This window comes from Balaenoptera physalus (genome assembly GCF_965194825.1).
Source record: "Balaenoptera physalus genome assembly, chromosome: 4".
Taxonomy (NCBI): Eukaryota; Metazoa; Chordata; class Mammalia; order Artiodactyla; family Balaenopteridae; genus Balaenoptera; species Balaenoptera physalus.
The window spans coordinates 35,732,739-35,755,079 of record NC_138891.1 but is presented as its reverse complement, the minus strand read 5'-3'; the positions used below and the strand labels follow the sequence as shown (position 1 = coordinate 35,755,079).

The window sequence follows — 22,341 nt, the reverse complement described above, 5'->3', positions numbered from 1 at the left end:
AGTTTAAAAGGAATGTGAGCGGCTACACCTGTAGGGGGGAAGGGACATGCTACTGGAGAGCTGGACTGCAGGATCCAAGTCCTGCTGAGGCATGTGACTGCTCAAGATGTCAGCAGCTTCTCTAGTTTTCTCTAGAAATTGAAAATGCCTGGGCACCTGTGTTAACAAGACCAGCGTAAATTTCACCTACAGACTTGTTATCTGTTATTACATCTGACAGCTTAACTAGACACTGTATAGTGCTTTACAGTTTCCAAGTAGTTTTATACACCTTTCTATTAAACAGTAGTACCTTTTCCAAGGGCTGTCCTTAGCTTTTAGCTATGTAAAATAAATCCCCATTGGCTCCTTTCTGAAACAAAACATACAGCATAAATACTTTCTTTTGGGGGAGGCAAACTGAAAAGTCATAATTCAGCGATAGCCAATTACTCCACGAGAAGGCGTTTCTGAAACAAAAGATCATTTGTAGGTTTTATTATTATTATGAATCAGTGATACACTAAATAAATCGGAGGCAGTCAGCTTTATAAAAAAAGTATGCAGAATTTATCTCTAGGAATTTTAAAAGAATTCAAGACCTTTGAAAAATATAATTTTATTAAGGTTTGCTTTTCTTTTATAAATCTTCAGGTTTCCGTATATTAATTCCTTATACTTTTTTGTTTTTTAAGGTTGGCTTGAAGATAAACAAGAGAAAAAGAAGAGGGAAGGATTTCATTTCCTTGGAAAGTTGATGAACATAGGGCATTCTAGGTAAAAAGGGTCACCACCGTGACTGCTCTCTTTCTCCAATCGTCTAAATGGCCTATGATAAGCAGCTTTCACATTCTCAGCTCTCTGTGCAGGCCGCAGGCCAAGTCAGACTTGAACTGTTTGATTGAAGTGCAGCTGCAGGTGTGGGGACAGAGGTCAAAAATCTAACCATGACCTTTTACAGAGGCCTTTAAAACAAGATGAAAGGGATGCCGTCACTGTTTCTTAGACTTTCAAAACCTGGACTTCACCCTCTACTCTGTGACACAGGGTGGTAAATTCAATTTTTTAAAAAAATAAACTCTTGAAGCATTACAAGTAGGAGACCCTTCACTGGTAAAATGCCGATCTGCATGCCAAGGGCACTTTCACTACATCTAGGACCTCCAGAGACTCAGCATAACAATAGTCTCCGTCATCATCCTTCTTTGCTGTGCTTATACAAGGTATGTTTCTCTTATGGAGCTATTGCCTAATTTTAAGCATTTCTCAGTTTTCAGTAGTTGCCTTACCTCCTTGCCAGACTAATACCTAGAAGCCAAACTCAAGTTTCTTAATTTTTTTAACCAGGAAAAAAAAAAAAGTGTGTATATGTATACAAGTTTCCCTGTTCTTTTTTTTTTAAAAAAAGGGGGCACCGTTTTTACTCCCATGTTAATACTGTAAAAAAGGCAAATTGACCCGATCCTTTAGTTGCTCTAATGTCAAAAATTTGACAAAGGAGTATTATTTAACTGAGTACCCATCTAATTTTAACAGAGGGAAAAAATAAAAAGAAATAAGCATGTGTTATTGAAAATTATACACCTGTATTTTCTTTTTTTTTTTCTTTTTTTAATTTTTTTTAAATTAATTAATTTATTTTTATTTTTGGCTGTGTTGGGTCTTCGTTTCTGTGCGAGGGCTTTCTCCAGTTGCGGCGAGCGGGGGCCACTCTTCATCGCGGCGCGCGGGCCTCTCACTATCGCGGCCTCTCTTGTTGCGGAGCACAGGCTCCAGACGCGCAGGCTCAGTAGCTGTGGCTCACGGGCCCAGTTGCTCCGTGGCATGTGGGATCTTCCCAGACCAGGGCTCGAACCCGTGTCCCCTGCATTGGCAGGCAGATTCTCAACCACTGCGCCACCAGGGAAGCCCAACTGTATTTTCTTAATGCCTCAAATTACATAATATTATAGACAAAGGTATATTTGAAAGTCCCCATGCTTAATTTCCCTAAATCCTGGTGAAAGCATTCACCCTAATATTCAATACATTAATATATATTCCCCTTTCCTCCCCCTCCAATACTGCTAAGTTGGTAGAGAGGGGCTCTGAGGGACTTCAAGAGTGTGACCTTGTGCACGGGCCTAAGGCCCATTGATTTTATCAGGCTAATTCAGAACAAATGATCAAACCAACAAAGTGACCCCCAGAGGTCTCAGATGGGTGGCTGACGGGTTGAAACTGCCCTACATGTGTATGTTTTTAAAAATCTCATGCCACAACTACTGAAGCCCACGCGCCTAGAGCCCGTGCTCCGCAACAAGAGAAGCCACCGCAATGAGAAGCCCGCGCACCGCAACGAAGAGTAGCCCCCGCTCGCCGCAACTAGAGAAAGCCCGCGTGCAGCAACGAAGACCCAACGCAGCCAAAAATAAATAAATAAAATAAACTTATTTTTTAAAAAAATCTGAATTATCTCCCAACGCTTAAAAATCAAGAGATTGCACCCACACACCCAGATTTCCCACTTTTCTTGAAATATCAGGTCTCAACACTGAGCTCACATCCCCACAACTGCCACAGTGGCTGCGACTGCACTCACACCCCCGTGTACAGTGACCCCCATCACTCAGGACCATCTCACACCCATCCTGCTTTACTCAGCTCCGTGACCTGGCTGCCAACACAGGGATTTGAATTTGTCCCCCTCTAGAGAGGGCTCCAGGGTCAGATTTGGCTCTGAGTTCTGGCTCATCCCTTAGTATCTGAGTACTGATTACTTGGGTGCAATTTACTCAACCTCTGTGCTTCTCATCCACTAAAAAAGATTTATCTCCTGCATAGATCATGGCAAGGATTAAGTAACACAAAGTATAGAAAGGACTTAGCACAGTACCTGGCACATGAGGCTGAATAAATGGTGACAGACATTGTCATTATTATCATCATCAAATGACAAAGCATCCAAGGGATACCTGAGAAGATGCTAATTTCCATCCAAGTCAAAAGGTTTCTGAAATCACTTTTCCGCCCCCTTAAATGTATGCATTATTTAGAAGCAACCTAAGTTATTAAGGACTCATTAAACTTTTGCTTCCATGTATCAGGATCTTGCAAGCCCAGACTCCACATATGTGGAAAAAACAAAAACCTACGTAACCTCTGGTTTTCATTTAATTCCTAAGAAGAGCAACATATTGTTCATCAGAAATACTTTAATGCACGAATCAATCCCTACCCCTGAGACATGTTAATATAAAAATAAAGAATATAAGCTTTTATCAGCCTGCAAAATGTTATTTAAACTGTGAGGAAGAATTAATTGCTGCAATTAGTATCAAATTTTAACAAATGTATAGCGGTAACATGTTTGTCTTTCATTATAAAGGCTTTGGAGTTTGCAAATTGCAATAACTGATATCTCTGTAGGAACTGTAATTAATTGGGAACTTTCTCAGTTCAGTTACAGAAGGAATAAAGGAAGAAAAATTATACCCAGCCATCACTTCATAATCTTAATGCAATCTCTGTGAGTCGAAATCAGTAGAAAAGTCTTTTCAATTTATATTTGTAATCTGAGCCAGAAGAAACTAGATGGGAAATTAAGTCCAATTATTTATAGCGTTCTGGCAAAAGTCCATAATGAATTTTTAGACAGGCTGGGGGAAGAGGGGAAAAGAATCCATGGAAACCTTACTAATAAATTCTCTTGCACTGGCATATTTAGATATTAATAGCACCTGGCTGAACACACCATATTCTGATGATAAGTAAAATGTGCTATAAAGCCTCAAGTTTTTCTCAAATGTTGGTGTTGGCTACTGCATGTTGAAAATTGGTATAAACAAGGGCAAAATTATGATCCTTATAAGCATTCTACTCCAATGTCAACAATAGTAAAGCACAGCCCATCCCTTACACAACAATGTGAAGTTATAAAAGCAGGCACCTTATTTATGCAATAGATGTTTTCATAAAGCTAATAGTTTTTGCAAATCAAATCACTACAAATAACCAGGAAAACCCTTGGATGGTTCATTTTGTAAAAAGAAATGGGTGTGGAAATGCTCCCCCTTAGAACGTTATCTGTGCTATGCGTGAATCTTAAGCCAACCTGTTTTTAAATACAACCTGTACTTCCTGCATTCAGAAAACAAGGGAAAGCCAGGAAGAAACAACCATGTCCGCTGCCACAGTGAAACTTCAACAGCAGCATTATTGACACGTAGAGTGCAGCGCCCTCCCCTTCTTTTCTCCATTTGGAAGTGATGCCAATTACTCTGATAATCCTCCGTTAGGCACAAAAGCCACAGCGAGACACGAGGGTTCTGAAGGTACATCTTTGATTACTCGGTGAAGTGCAACTTCGTCTACTGCTTCCTGTGCAGAACTTTGCATCTCACAGACATAGTACAAAATATGAATCCTCAAAAGGATTCCACAAGAGGCTAATGTCATTCTTAAGATGTTGATTTTTTTCCTTTATAAAGATAGAAAGGGAAAAACAACAAAACCAAGATGCCACTTGGCTTCTAGAGCACACCATTCTCCTGGGTTTCCTTCTGCCCCCGCTGGCTGTTCCATCTCCGTCTCCTTTGCCAGCTTCTCCCCCATCTTCCCAATCTCTTAGAGTTGGAAGGTCCCAGGGCTTGGTGTTTGGTGCTCTCTCCTCCATCTCCATTCTTTCTCCAGTAACCTCATCCAGCACCATCGCTTGAAAGTCCATCTATATGCCAACCACTCCCACATATGTCTTCACCCTTCAAACTGCCCCAATCCAAACTTACATATCGAACTGCCTATTCAACAGTGCCTCTGACGGCTCACGGCCATCTCCAAAGGTACAGGGCATGTGGGACAAAGAACCACTTCAGAACTCAACACTCTGTTAAAGGCAAAACTATGGAGACAGTAAAAAGATCAGTGGTTGCTAGAGGCCCGGGGAGAGGGAAGGATGAACAGATAGGCCACAGAGGATTTTTAAGGCAGTGAAAACCATTCTGTATGTTACTGTAATGGTAGATACAAGTCATTACACATTTGACAAAACCCACAGACTGTACAACACCAAAAGTGAACCCTAACGTAAGCTAGGACTTTGGGTGATAATGATGTCAATGGAGGTTCATAAGTTGTAACAAATGGGCCACTCTGGTGGGGATGTTAATAGTGAGGGAGGCTATGCTTGTGGGAAGTTGGGGGGTATGTGAGAAATCTCTGCACTTTATATTCAATTTTGCTCTAACCCAAAACTGTTCTAAAAAGACAGCTCAACAGTGAATGAACAAAGGGAAGAAGGACACCTAAAAGCTCATCACTCCATTTCTGTTCCTGTGTATCACGATGTATTTACAGCATCTCAGCTAGAAAGGTAATGCTTTTCCTAAAAGATCTCCCGAAGAAAGGAGGGTCCTAGGCATCCTTCAGTAGTGATGACATAAGTCACCAGTGTTACTTGCTGACATCAAATGGAGTCCATAGGCACCCTGAATCTTCTCATGAGGCTAAAATTTAAGACAAACTTCATGAGAACTTTCTTAACAAGACCCTGATCTCTTAGGTCCCCTGACCAGTAGTGTTTCCTACAAGTCTTTCCTGGCTCCTGGAGAAAAAGCTGACCAGTGGGGAAGACGTGGCCTCTCTACTCTAGTACCAGAACCAGACTCTGGACCACTCTTTCATAGAGCAGGAAACAAAATGAGTAAGAGTCACGCAGCTTCGTGCCACATCTGAACACTCAACCTGTCCCTCCCTCTCCTTTTCTTCTTCTCCAAGCAGCTGTCCAAAACTAAGAGGAGTCAGTTTTCAACTTCGTTCTTGAAGAGGAAAAAGAAATTAATCATCCCAGCTTGTATTTGCAGAAGTAGCCGCTGATTAAGAATCATCCTCACAGCTGACTGGCATCACCACACAGTTTATCCTTCAAGCTGGGATACCTCTTGAGTGAGAACGGAGTAATTAATAATTACACCCAACAACTGAAATTATCCTGGGCAAACAAGGACGTGCAATTATCCTAATAATTTAAAGAGCACTTACTATATACTAGGAACTATTCTAACTGCTTTTCATGTATTGACTAATTTAATTTCCACAACAACCCAAAGAAGTACGTATTGCCACCATCTCCAGTTTGCACACATGCATACTGAGAGACAAAGATGTTACGAAGTTTGCCCAAGGTCACACAGGGCAAGAGGTAGAGCAGGGATGGGAACCCAGGCAGACTGATGACACCATTAGTCACAACGCTAATGCTGTCAGTAACACTACGCTTCGCAACATTCCAGAAGTCTCAATCTTTACAGTGTTTTAGAATAAACCATTAAAGCTTAATTGTAGTTTTTTACAGTCCTGAGTTATTTCATTCCTGAGAATATTTTTTTCTCTCACATCTAACTGAAATTATTTCTGCTGTACCTCTGGAGAGAATGAGCAGAAATAAACCCAACTAGAGCTAGCAAGGAGCTGGCCACTTAAGTTTTGAATGTGTTGCCTGTTCTCATTATTCATGATAGTTGTGTTCTATAAAGTTACTGTGATCACTGAACTAGCAAACACAGAACCATTACTCCTAAGTGGAAATACAGAGTTAGGTTCCTATACGCCTCTGGTCACAGCATTTTCATCCATTAATCAATACAAAACCTTGTTTTATGTGTGTTTCTGTTTGAAGATATTTTATTTAATATTGTTATTGATTCCTAAGCATTGAACTCATGCCAACAGCACTATAACTCATGCCTGAACAATGCTTATCTAATACACACATTTTTCTCCACAAAACACATCGCAGCCTTCTTACACTTGGGCACTCTAGACAGCACTTCAGCACTATACTTGGGGGCCATGTTGAACAGCAAAATCACCAACAAATAACCTTCACAAAAATGCAAAAAATGTGGCATTAAATAGACCATGTGTCTGAATGACTACAAAAGCACAGCAAGTATTGATTTGGGGTTACAGATAAATTTTAGTGGGAGGTAAATTAGCAAATATGGAAACCCCAAATAACGAGTATCAACTATACATGTCACTCTCTCATAAAGGTATCAAGCTCGTGATGCAGAAGGAGCATAGAGATTTCACTTCTGGCAGGAAAATCTGGGTGCAAGTCCCCAGTCAGACACCCACTGGTTGGGTGACTATGGGTAACTTCCTTTACCTCCCTCTGAGCCTTCTTTTTTCCACCTATAAACTAGTAATGCCCCAAACCTTCTCCTCCTTGGGTCAAATAAGAGCAATTTCAGTAACTTTCGATCTTGAGTTTTATTTTCCATTTCTCATCATTTTTCACTACATAGTCTTTCCAGAGCTAAGTTCCCGTATTTGTCATACGCTATGGAGTCAGGCTAAATAGAGCAACCTGGTCCTGGTCTAACTGTAGCAAATGAAGTGGGATCTGTAGGCGCAGACTCTTCTCAAAAGCTTTCATTTAAACTTCAATGAGAGAAAAAAAGACGCAGAATAGTGTATATCGTCAGTATGCTACTTTTTAAGAAATGGGGGACAATAAGAACTAATTGTATTATATTTGCCTGAATCTGCATAAAGAAATGCTGGAAGCAGAAACAAGACATCTAATACATTAATAGGAGGTGAAAGGTAACAGGGTCGACGGGGAGAGGGGGGCAAGCAGGCGTCTCCAAATACAAGTATAGGGACTTCCCTGGTGGTCCAGCGGTAAAGAATCCACCTTCCAATGCAGGGGACACGGGTTCGACCCCTGGTCGGGGAACTAAGATCCCACATGCCACGGGGCAACTGAGCCCAGGCACCTCAGCTACAGAGCCTGCGTGCCGCAAACTACAGAGCCCACGCCCCCTGGAGCCTGCGCGCCATAACTAGAGAGAAGCCCAAGCACCACAATGAAGACCGCACGCTGCAACAAAAGATCCTGCACGCCTCAACGAAGATCCCGCGTGCCGCAGCTAAGACCCGGCGCAGCCATAAATAAATAAATAAATAAATAATAAATAAATCTTAAAAAAAAACCCAAACAAATACAGGTATATATCATTTGATATGCTTGTACTTTTAAGCCATGTAAATATATAACTTATTAAAACCACAATGAAATATCCAATGAACCAAGGATCAGAAGTCCTAGGTTCTAGCCTTAGCTCTGATTCTAATTAGCTGTGAGGCCTGGGTACTGTCTGTAAGTCCCAGAATGGAATAGATGGCCTCTAAGCTCCCTCTCTATCCCAAAATTCCATGGAAATAGTTTGTTAGTCACAAGACAAAATAAAAGAGTAAACCGAGCTCAGCTGTACCACAGTGTTTACTATGAGAAATAAATTAACAGCAGGTGAGCTATCTCTTAGCCAAGCTAACATGATTGACAGGTTTTACACTTTCTGTCTCATTTTAAATAAGTTACCTGAATTTTTATAAATAAGACAGTAATCATGAGAAATTTTAACAAAACCAAATGTTACGTAAGGACATGATGAAAAAGGAGTGCTTAGTAAACCTGAAGCATAAATAAGATGACTTTCCCTTAAGCTAGATTAACTGAAGGCATCCAAATCTCCCAGATTTATAAATAATTCAGAGGCAAGGAAATCAAAGAACTACGCACTCAAACTGGAAGTATGTTTAGTATTTTGAACCGAGACATAACCCAGGCTCCATTATTCTTCAAAAGAAAATCTTTGTATTGTCGTTAAATGACCAATTATGTTGCAGAAATGTTAGTCTATTAAGCTCCACTCCATACATCCCAATTGCCCATCTAATGAAGTTACTTGCAAATATAAACTAATTAACAGCAAATGACTAGTGTGGGATTTCTACAAATAGAAACGAGACAGAATTACATTTGAACTAAAACATCTGCTAATAAAGTACAGCTTGGGGACTATAGTTAACAATACTTTATTGTATTTTTTTTTTTTTTTAATTTATTTATTTATTTATTTATTTTTGGCTGTGTTGGATCTTCATTTGTGCGCGAGGGCTTTCTGTAGTGGCGGCGAGCGGGGGCCACTCTTCATCGCAGTGCGCGGGTCTCTCACCATCGCGGCCCCTCTTGTTGCGGAGCACAGGCTCCATGCGCGCAGGCTCAGCGGCCGTGGCTCACGGGCCCAGTTGCTCCGCGGCATGTGGGATCTTCCCAGACCAGGGCTCGAACCCGTGTGCCCTGCATTGGCAGGCAGACTCTCAACCACTGCACCACCAGGGAAGCCCCGACTTTATTGTATTTTTGATAGTTGCTAAGAGTGTAGCTCTCACACATTTTCATCACAAGAAAAAAATTGTATTACTGTGCATGGTGATGGATCTTAACTAGACTTATTGTGATGATCATTTTGCAATAGTATATACGAATATCAAATCATTACATTTTATATCTGAAACTAATGTTATATGTCAATTGTATCTAAATTAAAATAGGAATCTACTAAAGACCATTAATCTTATGAGATTAATCTGATGAGGGAGCATAAGGAAAGACAAGTAATTAAGAGTTAGAGGAAAAACACTGCCCCAGTTCCCCAGCTCTGGTCCTGCTGTGAGGGGTACCCTGTTCTCAGGCACCTGTACCATGTGCGTTTACCCCACTAGATCACCAGGACGGGGGTCTTGCCTGTCATCTTCACTGTTGTATTTCCAGTGCTTAGCACACTGCCTGGTACACAGTAGGTCTCCTACAAATTACACTGAAAAACTCACCCTAAAATATTTTATTAAAGAACGAAGATGTAATGCTCAATAAAAAAATCTCATATTCAGAATAACGACTGTTTCCCCAAGAAAATAAATTCCATAACTCATGTGGAACCACTCATTTAAAGTGCCTAAAAAAGAAGCTAGATTGACGACACCCTGGCTTATTTTGGGGAGTATAGGAAGAGAAAAAAAATGGATATAATTGTGGTTTAAAAATCATACTTATATATGCAGAGGACATCTCTGGAAGCTACATCACAAACCAGATGTACTGGGGGACTTTTCGCTGTATACGCTTTGGCAGAATTTGAATTCTTCACCAGGTTCTGTGTTATTTGGGGCAGTGGTGGGTGGGGTGTCTCACCCACTGTCTCCTGGATTAAAGCGGAGCCTCCTCCACAGGAACCAACAGCGAGCCAGCCCTTGACAAGGACATACAGACCTCACAAGGGAAAAACAGGTATTTCAAATGGACCAAAGCGTCTCTAGACAAGTCAAGCGCTCCCTATGTCAAGCTCTGCCTACCACTCAATTCTAGGCTTGTTAAGAGAAACACAGCCACGAAGATTATCAAAATGCCATTCCCCATATCCTCCAGTACGGTGTTCAACGGTTCCCAGAGGAAGGAGAAGACAGCCCTGCCCCATCTGTTTTTCATAGTTTGGATGTTCACCTCCAGAAAACTGTTTTCCTACATTATCCTCCTGTTAGAGGGTTCTTCACATCTTTACTTCCTCCAGCCAATCTTTCCCGCATTTAAAAAAAAAAAAAAAGACTGGCAACGTGTACAGTTGCATTTTTTCATACCATCCCCAAAAGGGTTTAACCACATCCAGACTCTGATGGAAGTCAGATTTCTAAGCCTAAGGTGGCATTTGCAAAGTCCACCCTCTGTGAGACCAACTTGCCTGAGTTCCTATGCTGTAGAGAGAATATACTGTGTAGAAAAAGCACTGGTCGGAATAAGTAATTCTTCAGTGTGAGCTGGTGATAACAAACTCACAGTAGGCAAGGACCTCAGGGCCCTGGTTTTAGATCCTTTAGTTATTCTGATCACCATTAGCTCGGTGCTCACTTAGCAACCGATATGCAGAGGAATGAAGTGATCTTCCTAAGGATGGGATTAGGAGGATTTCTTGCTCTGGTCTCAGGAAAGAGAAATGTGATCAATAAAAACTAGTGTTCAAAGTTGGCGATAAGTTCATGCCAAGAAATTCTGCAATAAAACGGTCACAGGCAAGCCAAAGTTTCTCCAATTTGAACATCTAAGTTTCCAAATACAGGGTCTTCAGAGAGTCCAGAAGAATACATTTTATTCAACAGTATGCAGGGGAGGAGTGTTTGGAGTCTAAAGAATTATATTTTCCCTCCTCCCTAAATTGGAAAGGGAGCAAAAAGCAGAAAAATCACTTAGTATACCTCTCAGAAATATTAATAAAACGATACTCTCATCTTTAAATTTATTAATAAATTGATAAAATTCTGATATTCTAAATTAATAAAATTACATTCTGATCACAAAAGCTATTCTGTGGAAGTAAACTGGATATTGGCCAGGAAGACTAAAAAAGAAAAAGGGATAAAGGGATAAGCAAAGGTTCAAAACAGAAGGCATTTCAATACAAGTGACCCCCAAGGACAGCATAAACACAAACAAGGTAAACCAAACTCAGCCCATATTTAACGTGTTTTAAAACCCACAAAACATGAATTCTCAAATGACTCTATCAGATGCTCCAAAAATTAAAGATAAGATAGCTAAATCATATAGATTTTTAAAAGATTTTTATTGGGGTATAGTTGATTTACAATGTTACATCAGTTTCAGGTGTACAGTAAAGTCAATCTGTTATACAAATACATATATCCACTCTTTTTTAAATTCTTTTCCCACTATAGGCCATTACAGAGCATTGAGTATAGTTCCCTGTGTTTTACAGTAGGTCCTCATTACTTATCTATTTTATATATAGAAGTGTGTATATGTCTATCCCAATCTCCCAATTTATCCCTCCCCCCACTTATCCCCCAGTAACCATAGTTTATTTTCTACATCTGTAACTCTACTTTGGTATATAGGTGTTCAAAAAACTTTCCTCCTGAAGATTTTTAACTTAATGTTACTTAGTGAAATCCAAGAGAATGATTTCTCGGTTTAATCATTTCTGATCTCTTTTCAACAGGACAGACTCAAGTAAAATTTCAACTTGTTGAGAACGGCTATCAAAGATGTCCTGGAAAACATCTTATTCCTGGCAGATTTTTCAAAGACATCTACGTATATACACAAATACATACCTAAGTATGTATATAACTAAATGTCAGACATCAAATATACACACGATGGAAGAGAAGTAGGAGTTACAACGGCGGGACAACTTCAGCAGATAAACACAAACACTACTATTGTGCCCTGTTCTGGTTGCTCATATCACTTCTCTGCTAGAAAAGAAATTCCAATGAACTCCCGATACAGAGACAGTTTTCTTGCTACAAAGGGACTTTTGTTTGAATCCCCCGACAAGTGTCAAGGTCAATCTTAGCCAATCTTGACATTTCTATGGAACCTTTCCACCAAACTTTTTTCCAAGTTCAAATCATTTCCTGAAACCTGTTTGAAATCCAAAGAAAACACTGTATAGATAAAGTATCGGGTAAATTCTTTAACAAATACCACTCATGACACACATTTTCCTCAAGATATTTTTCTATAAATATACTTGTAAAATCTAAAATCACAAGGCTTGTATGATTTACTCCACATTCTTAAAAAGTTAGACTCAGAGTATGGTAATAATATACTGAATTAATATTTAAAACTGTATTCACCTGTCTTCTTAGCATATGGAAAGTGATTTCAGAATTTTTTAATAAAATCATATTTTTACAGCTTTTAACACAAAGTTGACATTTTCAAATATAAAACATTTTGCCATGAGGTTTCTCAGTATTTACATTACCAACTAAGGGATAAAGAATTCTTTCATTTAAGTCCTAAGAAAGACTTGCAAACTCACTTTCTACGAAAGTTTATTTTGGAAACATTAGATTTTTCAAAGACGCAGAAGATTATAATCTGAATTCAGTCAGCACTTCCCAAACATGCATTTTCTTTTCTTTCTCAAATCACTGCAAAAGTAGCTTAAGGAGTTTACTATAAGCAACGTGGATGTCTTTTTAATTTTACTATAGCGTTGAACGTTAGGGCATCTGATGAGATAGGAACTACATACGGCACTTTCATAATCAATTGGCTTATTTCTAGAGAATATTGCAATACTTCAACCATGGAGACACATTCAGAGACTGCTTATGATAAAGAAACTGGAAAATATCCTTCACTTAGGGAATCATGTCCACAGGGAAATGACAAGATGATGATGTCTATGATATGCCATGGAGCTGTGTCAGAAAACTAGCTGCTCTTTGCTTTTAAGGTCTCCACATTCTAACAGGTCAAAGACTTTCAAATATGAGATAAGAGTCTAATCACTCTCCATGACTAGCTTCACGGGTGATGTACATCAAAAAGAGCAAATCCTAATTCTTTTCCAGATGAGTAATCCTTAACAGAAGCCTAAACTGAAATTTAGTTCTTTAGACTGAAATCTTAACTGTACTTAAAATATGTGTATTTTTGCAAACATGGTCTAGGGGAATGCATTCTGAAGAATCAAAACCTCACTAGTTTCAATTCCATTTAAGCAAATGATCTTAAACAAATTCATATAATTAATTGGGGTCTCAGTCTCCTCACCTGCAAAAGGGAAATGATGGTACATTGCAGGACGCTCTAAAGGATTAAATCAGATGAAATATGAAAAGTGTTGGAAAAAACACAAAATTGATGTCCAGAGGCTAAAGATTAATGCATAGCAATTAGAGACAACATCCCACAATAAACAAGCAATCAGAAAGCTTGAAAGAGCTTGCTTTTGAAACTTAATTCATCAACCATCTTCCTTGTTCTTAAATCAAGTGCTAGATTTAACTTGGCTAAATCACAAAGTTTATATGAAAGTCTTTCCCATCAGCCAGAAAAACTGTGTGGTCCTGCGGTTGTTTAACTTACAACTGGCAGAGTCAAAAATCCATGTAATGGTTCAAAATCCACAGCTGCAAATGCAGTGCAGATGAAATACGGCAACTAAACCCCAGCCCTTGTTTCTTTTTCCACAAAGTTCTACTCTAGTTTAAGATTGATAACAGTTAATGACTAAGCTTGGTAACACTTTCGTCTGTCCCAACCAGGGTCATTATCCAAGTTTAAATCTCCACGTGACAACTCAAAATCCACAGACTCTTGGAGCCTGCAAAAGCAATGCAAAAAGGCAAAAAAGCATGTAATGGCCCAAATGTCTGCAAAAAAATAACCAGGAGAATGGCCCAGTTGGCAGCTGGAGCATGTCAGGGGCCTGTTTTGAAGTCCTGGGTCAAGGAATCTACCACTCACAAGCAAACACCAGGCTGAGAGGAAGCAAACAGCACAGGTTTTAGTCCTAAACTAAGTCATGACTAATACACATTATGATTAGGAAAGAACCCGTTTATTTTTTACTTCATTCAAAGTCAAAATAAAGACGATCGCTACAGTGTCATAAGACTTGCCACAGTCATCTTTAAATACAAACTCATGCAAACCATTGCGCGAGGGTCTTTATAAAACAAGACCTGTTCTCTAACCTAGTCCTAGACCAATGCCGGCTGAGGCTAATCTAGAGGACGTACACACCAAAGTCAATAAATACAAAATCCAAAGATATTTCAGAATACCAGATTTAGATGATCAAAATGACAGTAACGATATCAACAAAACCACTGCAATTTGAGAGCTTACCAAGTGCTGTGCTAAGCCCTCTACCTGTATTATCTCATTTAATTCTATACCAAGCCTAGGGGGTTAGATATACTATCATCCCCATTAGACAGAGGGAGACACATAAGATTTAGGGTTAATAAGTACTTGCCTAACATGTTATTGAAATGGATATATTTATTAAAGTTTGAGGTTTTATATATTTGTGCTGTACTCCTACAAAACTTAATATTAATAATAATAATGTATTTGAATATAAACACCATTGTTGAAAATTATAAAACGTTACTTAACTTGAACGAATGCCAGTCACCATTTGACAATAGTAGGGTGAAGGTTACACATACACCTGGTTACCAAAGTTCCAAAAGGAGACTGGGGCAGAAGCCTTCAGGTGTCAACTGTCACTATATCCTTGTTTCCTGTACGTTGGTCCCTTCCTCACTTGGGGCTGGATCTCCTGGTCCAGAGTTCATCTATTTTGCCTCGCTGTTGGGGTGAAGCAGGGTATCCTCCAGCTGTGTGGTGCTGAAGAGAGGGTCTGGGCTCTGCCTATTTCTCAAACCAGCTTTCAAAAAACTCATGTTTTTAGTCACACCTTTACCCCAACTTCATCAATTCCTGCACCTTCCAGAGGTTCTGGGGTTTAAATCTGGTTCCTTCTTGGCTTTCCTCACTACCAACTATTTAGAGTTAAACCTTCTCAGACTTCCTGAAATATTTAGAGAGTACTCATGTTTCTCAGGTTTCAAAATATTGTTCCTGATGCCTCTTTTCTTGTTTTTGTTTAATTCTTTAAAGCTTTTTGTGCCTTTGTGCATTGACTATCCCATCATTTTTAATGGGATTTCAGAAGGGAATGAATATTAGGGCATGTGTCTACCCAGTCATCTGTCTCGCACTAACTTTTAGAAAGATTTCAGATGCCCCCCCTGCTTTCCTTCAGTCTTAACTAAAAGGACTGCATCTGTTATTAAAACATGTGTTGTCTTTTCTTTATGTCTCTACTTGAAATGATACTTAAATTACTTTTTTCTTTATTACTTCAGACACCAGTTATTGGTAAAAGCTGAACAATGTAGACTAAAATACCCACATTACTGTAGAGTTCTTGAGGTGAATTTCAAATCAACTTCTTTGTTTATTCATCTCAGGATAGAGAAAAAGTCAAAGAATGTCATAAAAGTAGCTTCTGAATGTCACTGTCTTTCAAATGTCAGCTAAAGAAGTTTGGTTTTAGAAAGAATAAAGTTTCTCTGTTACATTAAGTGAAATAGGGCAATTGCTTTAGTTACCAAATAAACTTTGTAAAGTTGGTACCAAATAAACTTGGTAAACTTACACTGGATATTGTGAAAGCAAAGAACACTTGCTAATGAGACACAATGGCAACAGCCATTACTTCAGGGAAAAAAATTAAACAGGTTCTACAACATAAGGAATCCATACTCTCTGGCCTAGTTAAATTTAATATGTTTTTCTTTTAAAATTTAGCTTTACGAACTAGTCAGGAAAAGACGAAATGCTAATATTAATATTACAAAACTTCTGAAAGTTTGCTATCAATGCATTAAAGTTGAGAATTTTAATTACCAAATAGAGAAAACACTTTATAATGCAGATACGTTGTGCCATTATTTGAGTAAAATGTCATTTTTTATAATATGAAGTCATTTTATAAAATAATACTAAAACGTGCGTTAACAGTATCCAGTGTTCCATGATATTTCAATTTTAATATAATCTGATTAAATTAGGGAAAAGAATCTTCTGGAGAAGCAAGTTCTGGGTAAGTCCCATTTTGTCTGTTTACTATTACTGTAATTTACTCTTCCACACAAAGCAGAAGCTGGAGAATTTGGCATTAGCTGCTCATTATATGTTGGGAACAAATTCAGTTCCTCAGGACACAAAAGCTCATTGATGGATATTTTTATTTTGCTCTGCAGAAACTGAAGACAGCATAGTTCTAGCTTTAAATTACTTCCCAAAGAAATACCAATATTTTAACTTTGTAATGGAAACAAGAAAAACAAGCATCTTGCAAAGTTCTTTAGCAGCATATTTTTAGAGGTTACAAATAACAGTATATTCCATTATTGAAAAAATGCAAATGAAGTATTGTTAGCATAATCTAGATATTTAGAATGAAAACTCAGAATTAAGATTAAAAACACATCATTTTATAAAACATCAAAACAGAGGTTCATCTAGTTTTCATTTTGCAGAAAACATTTTAATACAAAAGACCTTACTTAGACCTTAATGTTTCTAAACACTGCAGTGGGATTAATATTCAGTCTTATACAAAGGGCAATCTCCTTACCATAGTATCAGTCTTTTACCATCAATAGATCTTAAATTTAAAAACAAGTGGAATTATTGAATAAGATCATATTCTGTTGCTAATTCATGTAAATTAATCATACTTGTAGGTCTTTTTCTATTAATATGGCAACTATCTATAAATTATTCTAAATGAACACACACAGATACGTAAAAGCAGAACAAAAAAAATAATCAGAGGATATATGCAAATAGGTAAAGCATATACAATGTGTGGTGTTTAGTTATGAATTAAGCCTATTCATTTCTAAACAAAAGATATCTAATACTCCCTTTTTTTCATGGGATGATTAGGTTTTTAGGACATCTTTGGGCCTTAAAAGACAGAGAGACCATGAATCCAGGGAGATTTCATGCATTTGAGTCAGAGGGAAGTTAAAACTGTCAAAGGTAGAAGGAAGTAGGTCCAGAGCTGAGAGATCAAAGGCCCTGCCCTAGCACTGACCAAAGGCATACTGGGACTGCATGAACTTAAGAGCATTTAGTTCTAATCATCCCAAGACAAAGAAAAGGGCCGCACTCTTTGTAAGAGGGGTCAAATACAGAACCAGTAGGGTTCCAGCTGCCTCTCCGCATATGCCTTTAAAGAAGATTACAAAGCAAACAGCTGCCTTGCCCATGGCACTGACACAGGGGGTGACAGGAAGGCATTAAAGAGAGGGGCAAACCCTCCACAGCCAAGGGGCCTGAGAAAGGTCCTGGCAGTTCTTCTTACCCTATTTGCTTCAATTTTGCCCCCCACCCCCCGCCCCCGACGTAGGCTCCTTAAATGTTTCTGTGCCAAAATTCTGACCTTGGTTTTCCTTTTCATTTTGCTCGATCCGTGCATCTCGAGGAGGACACAATGGGCATTTGGGTGGGACAATTCATGCTTGTCTGGGGCACTCCTACCCCTTGTAAGACATCTGGCACCTCTGGCCCCCACCTACTAATGCCAAAAGAGTCCCCAGGTCACTGGGGCAACCAAAAACACATTCCAAATGCCCCTAGGAGGCAAACACAGCCACCACCAGTACCACCACCACCACTTAAAAACCATCACTACAAGCTCTAGTATCTCATTTAAACCCACTGTGCCAAGAACGTACATGACTCAAATCTACATTCAATTCAAGATTTTTCTGGAATTCTAATCTTTTTCTCCTTTCAACTAGACACCTTCCCCTCATGCTCCACAGTCATTTCAAACTTGCCCCAAATTGAATTCCTTATCTCCCTCATTAAGCCCCAACCTGTTTCTCTTACACCCTGGCTAATACACCCACCATCCACAGTCAACCAGGTAGAAGCTGGGAGGTAAACAAAACTCCGCCCTCTCTCTTGCCAAGTCCTCAGGATTGCAGGTTCTGAATATCCTTCAAGTCCTTCCTCTTAGGACTCCTATAGGATTCCCATCATCTCTGGCTGTGTTACTGCAATGGCCCCAAACCTTTCACCATCTTCACCTCCTCTCTTATGCAAACACCATTCTACTGTCATCTCCCAGACCATCACTGTCCGTCAGTCCCCTACTTAATTGCCCATTGTGTCTACCCAGCCTTCAGTAAACAGTAAAAACTCCTCAGTAGGCACACAAAGGCCATTACCATCTTCTCTCATCCTCCCCTGTGATTCTCACCAGGGGCCCTAGGCCCATAACCTCCAGCATGACCCAAACCTGCCCATTTTGGGTAAGCGCCCTGCCCTAGGATGCCTCTGCACACACACTGGGGATGTTCCGTTGGCCGCCACTGGCCCCTGAGGACCAAGAGCCACAGGGCAGATGCCACCAGCCGAAATGCTCTAGAATCCAGGCATCTGGCAGAATAGGAGGCTCCACAAGTGTTGACTGAAATGAACAATTCTTTATAAAGCAGGAAAGAATTCAGTAGGCACATCCACTGATAAATGCACACACCCAGAATCAGAATGATCTTGTCCCTGCCTGTTTGTTTTCATAGAGCATCCTGTTACACATGAGGGCTTCTTGGTGACATTTACTGGAAAACAGTGAAGAACCTGAGCCACTGTAAAGAGGACCAGACATCACATTGTTAAGTCAAATGTTGAGCATGTTGTGACCTCAGCCTCCACTAAATATCCCGTCACCTAGAGCTACAATTTTTCATCAGGTGAAAGTAAAGCAATGAAAATAGTCTTGATTATGCCACACTTAACAATGCCCCACTTACTCAGTACTGAATAATTCAGACACTGATCGTTTGTTTCTTCAAGAAAAAAATGAAAATTTTATGATTTCTTAAGACTGGAAACTCTTTCATGGGTAGCACATGAAGGCATTACCACTTGCGAGTCAGTCACTCTTGGAGACCAAATGCTGGAAATTCAACAAGCAGGCTTTACATAATGAAATAGGTTTTGTAAATCTTCTGAGAACTTTGAATTTTAAAAAGGCTGTATCTGAAATGAGTATTTTAAACTTAAATAAACTTTTGTAATGTAAGTTATTAGGATACAGACACAGGATTACCATGCAGAAGCTGATCATTCTTAGTTGAAATATAACAGAGATCAAATATTACATAGGCATCTCTCCAAATTAAAACACTGCATTTCAAATAAAAACAAAACAAAAATGTAAAGGATAAAGATATTTCTTTCTTTATCATTTAATGCAGGCTTAGAAGTTTCTGAGTTTTGTTTTAAAAATGAAAAATAGACAAAAATGTCCAGAATAGCCTCTTATTTTAGGTTACTACAGAAATGAAAACATTTAAGTAAAATCATAAGAGATTTAAATTTTGTAAATGAGTGAAATTAAAATAATAAAATTTTCATCTATAATTTAAATAAAATGACTTATTTCGGGATTAACCAATTATGGGTTTTATCCCCATTTTATATTTAAGAAATGAGTTGGAGAGGTTTAGCAACCTTCTCAAGGTTAACCAACTACCAAGAAAAGATGTAATTGCTGGGGCCCAGGCTCCTTCTGAAGCACGCCTGGTACACCAGCAGTGCTATCGTGGCCCAAAGACTCTTAGGACCCAAAACATACTCTGTTCAAGAACTGCTGTTGGGCTTCCCTGGTGGTGCAGTGGTTAAGAATCCACCTGCCAATGCAGGGGACACGGGTTCAAGTCCTGGTCTGAGAAGATCCCACATGCTGCGGAGCAACTAAGCCCGTGCACCACAACTACTGAGCCTGCGCTCTAGAGCCCGCAAGCCACAACTACTGAGCCCATGTGCCACAACTACTGAAGCCTGCGTGCCTAGAGCCCGTGCTCCGCAACAAGAGAAGCCACCACAATGAGAAGCCCGCGCACCACAACAAAGAGTAGCCCCCACTCGCCGCAACTAGAAAAAGCCTGCACACAGCAACGAAGACCCAATGCAGCCAAAAATAAATAAAATAAATAAATTAAAAAAAAAAAAAAAAGAACTGCTGTTACTCAACAATCAGAACTAACAGCTTTCTCTAGAGTCATTTATACGCTATAAGAAGTGGACTGATGGCCACACGATTCAAAGAATAATTCCAGAGAGGAGTGAAAAACATGCCACCATGGTTTTCAGGAAACATATTCTAATTAAAATCATGACTTACATTTTATGGTTATCAAAACAGAAATAATTCTTTATAGCGATATATCTAACATGGAGATTTATTTTCATAGTTAAACCAAAGTACAAGTTAAAATGAAAGAGACTCATTTTGAAATCTGAATACCTGTTGAACAGGGACACACCATCTAAGGCTCTTGCTCTGCCCCCTTCGCTAACGGGAGAAAGGAGATTTTTCATTTCTCTTACCAAAATGGGCAAGACTGGTACCAAAAAAAACCCCAATAGGCTGAACACAAGCAATGACCCAGCTTCTGAAAAAGGACTTCCAAGCTGCAGTGTGTGTCACCACCTGCACACCACAGGCCCCCGTTCTCTAAGGCCCAGCAGGTCCTCTGGACACATATTTTTAAGTATCCATGCCAGTAATAAGATTGCCAAGATCTTTTCTTGTGGCAGAATCTGGCTTCTGAAGTTGTGTCCCTACCATAAAATATTGGGAGAGCTCGCTGATCTGACCACGAATTGCACCTCTGCAGTGGCCCCAACTCACACCCTAACCTGTTCAGCACAGATGTTCAATCTTGCAGTTCAAAAGGAAAATCTACCTGCACACAGCGACGGAGCCAGGGATACAAACGTGTTACCGTCACTGCCTACTTGGATTTTCCCTCAAGTGACAAATGAACAACGTCCAGATTCACAAGGGGTACTCACCCCAGGGACAGATCCTGTTTTTGTGGGCCCTGAAGCCTGCACAATTTGGAGGCCCTCTAAGAAAAAAATGAGGCACAAAAGCAAATATTTAAAAGGTGCCCTTGCAAATGAGGAGCCTTGAAGCTTAAGCTTCATGAGTTGTACAGTAAACCTACCTTTGACCCAACCATACAAAACTGCCAACATTCAATCCAGTTTGATCTAATAGCATTTTGATCAAAATAGCAACTTCGGGTGGCTCAACACTGCTGGCACGTGGCTCCAGTGCAGGCTGTGTAGTTCCCTCGGAAGGACAGAAGAGCTCACCACTGGTGTACAAACTGAGCTTCCTGCACTCATTAAGAATAATAATGGAAACTCTTCTAATAATGCTTATGGAAAGTGAAATAGGGAAAATCTGTAAAAATCATTATGGTCACTATGACTGCATGTTAAAAATAACGTATACATATCTTAACAAGGACAAGACTATGAAAATGTAAACAGAAATAATTTCTGTATTTGAATGGTTTGATCGTGAGTTACCTTGTTTCCTTCCAACTAATGTTGTTATATTATTGGCATAATTAAAAAGGAAAAATAAAAGGGAAAAAGGAGAAGTAGGGAGAAAGAGAAGGAATAAAGAGACCTTAGATATAACTGTCTTCTGTGACAATTAATTACACACTTAGCATCTGTCTATATATCAACACCTTGAAACACATCTTAAAATTTATTTCAAGGAATAAATATAAAAGCCAATTGAACAAATGAGAGACTTCACACCTCTAAATGTCTTCCTTTTGAGATAACGCAGCTGTTTGTTAATAAGTAATGTCTTGGCATGACCAAAGGCAAACGAAAGTGAACTTACTTTTTGCTTGCCTCGCAGACATCTGTAATATTGGAGAAAAGGTGGTGACTCTCTGTTTTGGTCATCGTATCACTCAGTGCTTTAGAATTTTTAAACATTCGTATCAAGATCTCCAAGCTGAGTAAATATGAATGTTCAGAGGATATAACTTCAAAGATAGCCTGAGAAGAAGGAAGAAGAAATATGTTATTCATTCCTTCAATTAAAGAATTAAACCTAGCTCTCGTAATTCTGCTACAAGAATAACATAATATCTTTAAAAATACAAAAAGATAAGTATTAAAAACTACATTACCAAACTACTATCTTTATATAAGGCACATATACCCAAATTTTGAGAAATAGAGTCCCTGCCTAGAGTGTAAATAGGAAAAAATGAAAGTATTTGGATGACTTGAGACTGCATCCTGAGGTCACACTTTGCCAGGGGGCAGAATCTCTGGGAGGAAGCTAGGGCATGTCGTAAAAT

At 39.3% G+C, this 22,341-nt stretch overlaps 1 protein-coding gene across 2 annotated transcripts in view; it reads right to left on the bottom strand.

Moving 5' to 3' along the window:
* Positions 1 to 22,341, bottom strand: part of ARHGEF26 (Rho guanine nucleotide exchange factor 26) — a 167,305-nt gene that overhangs the window by 106,969 nt on the left and 37,995 nt on the right. For both annotated transcript variants that reach the window (XM_082459537.1, XM_082459536.1), the window contains exon 6: positions 21,873 to 22,033. In XM_082459537.1, coding sequence (XP_082315663.1) covers positions 21,873 to 22,033 — 161 coding nt within the window. The remainder of the gene's footprint in view (positions 1 to 21,872; positions 22,034 to 22,341) is intronic.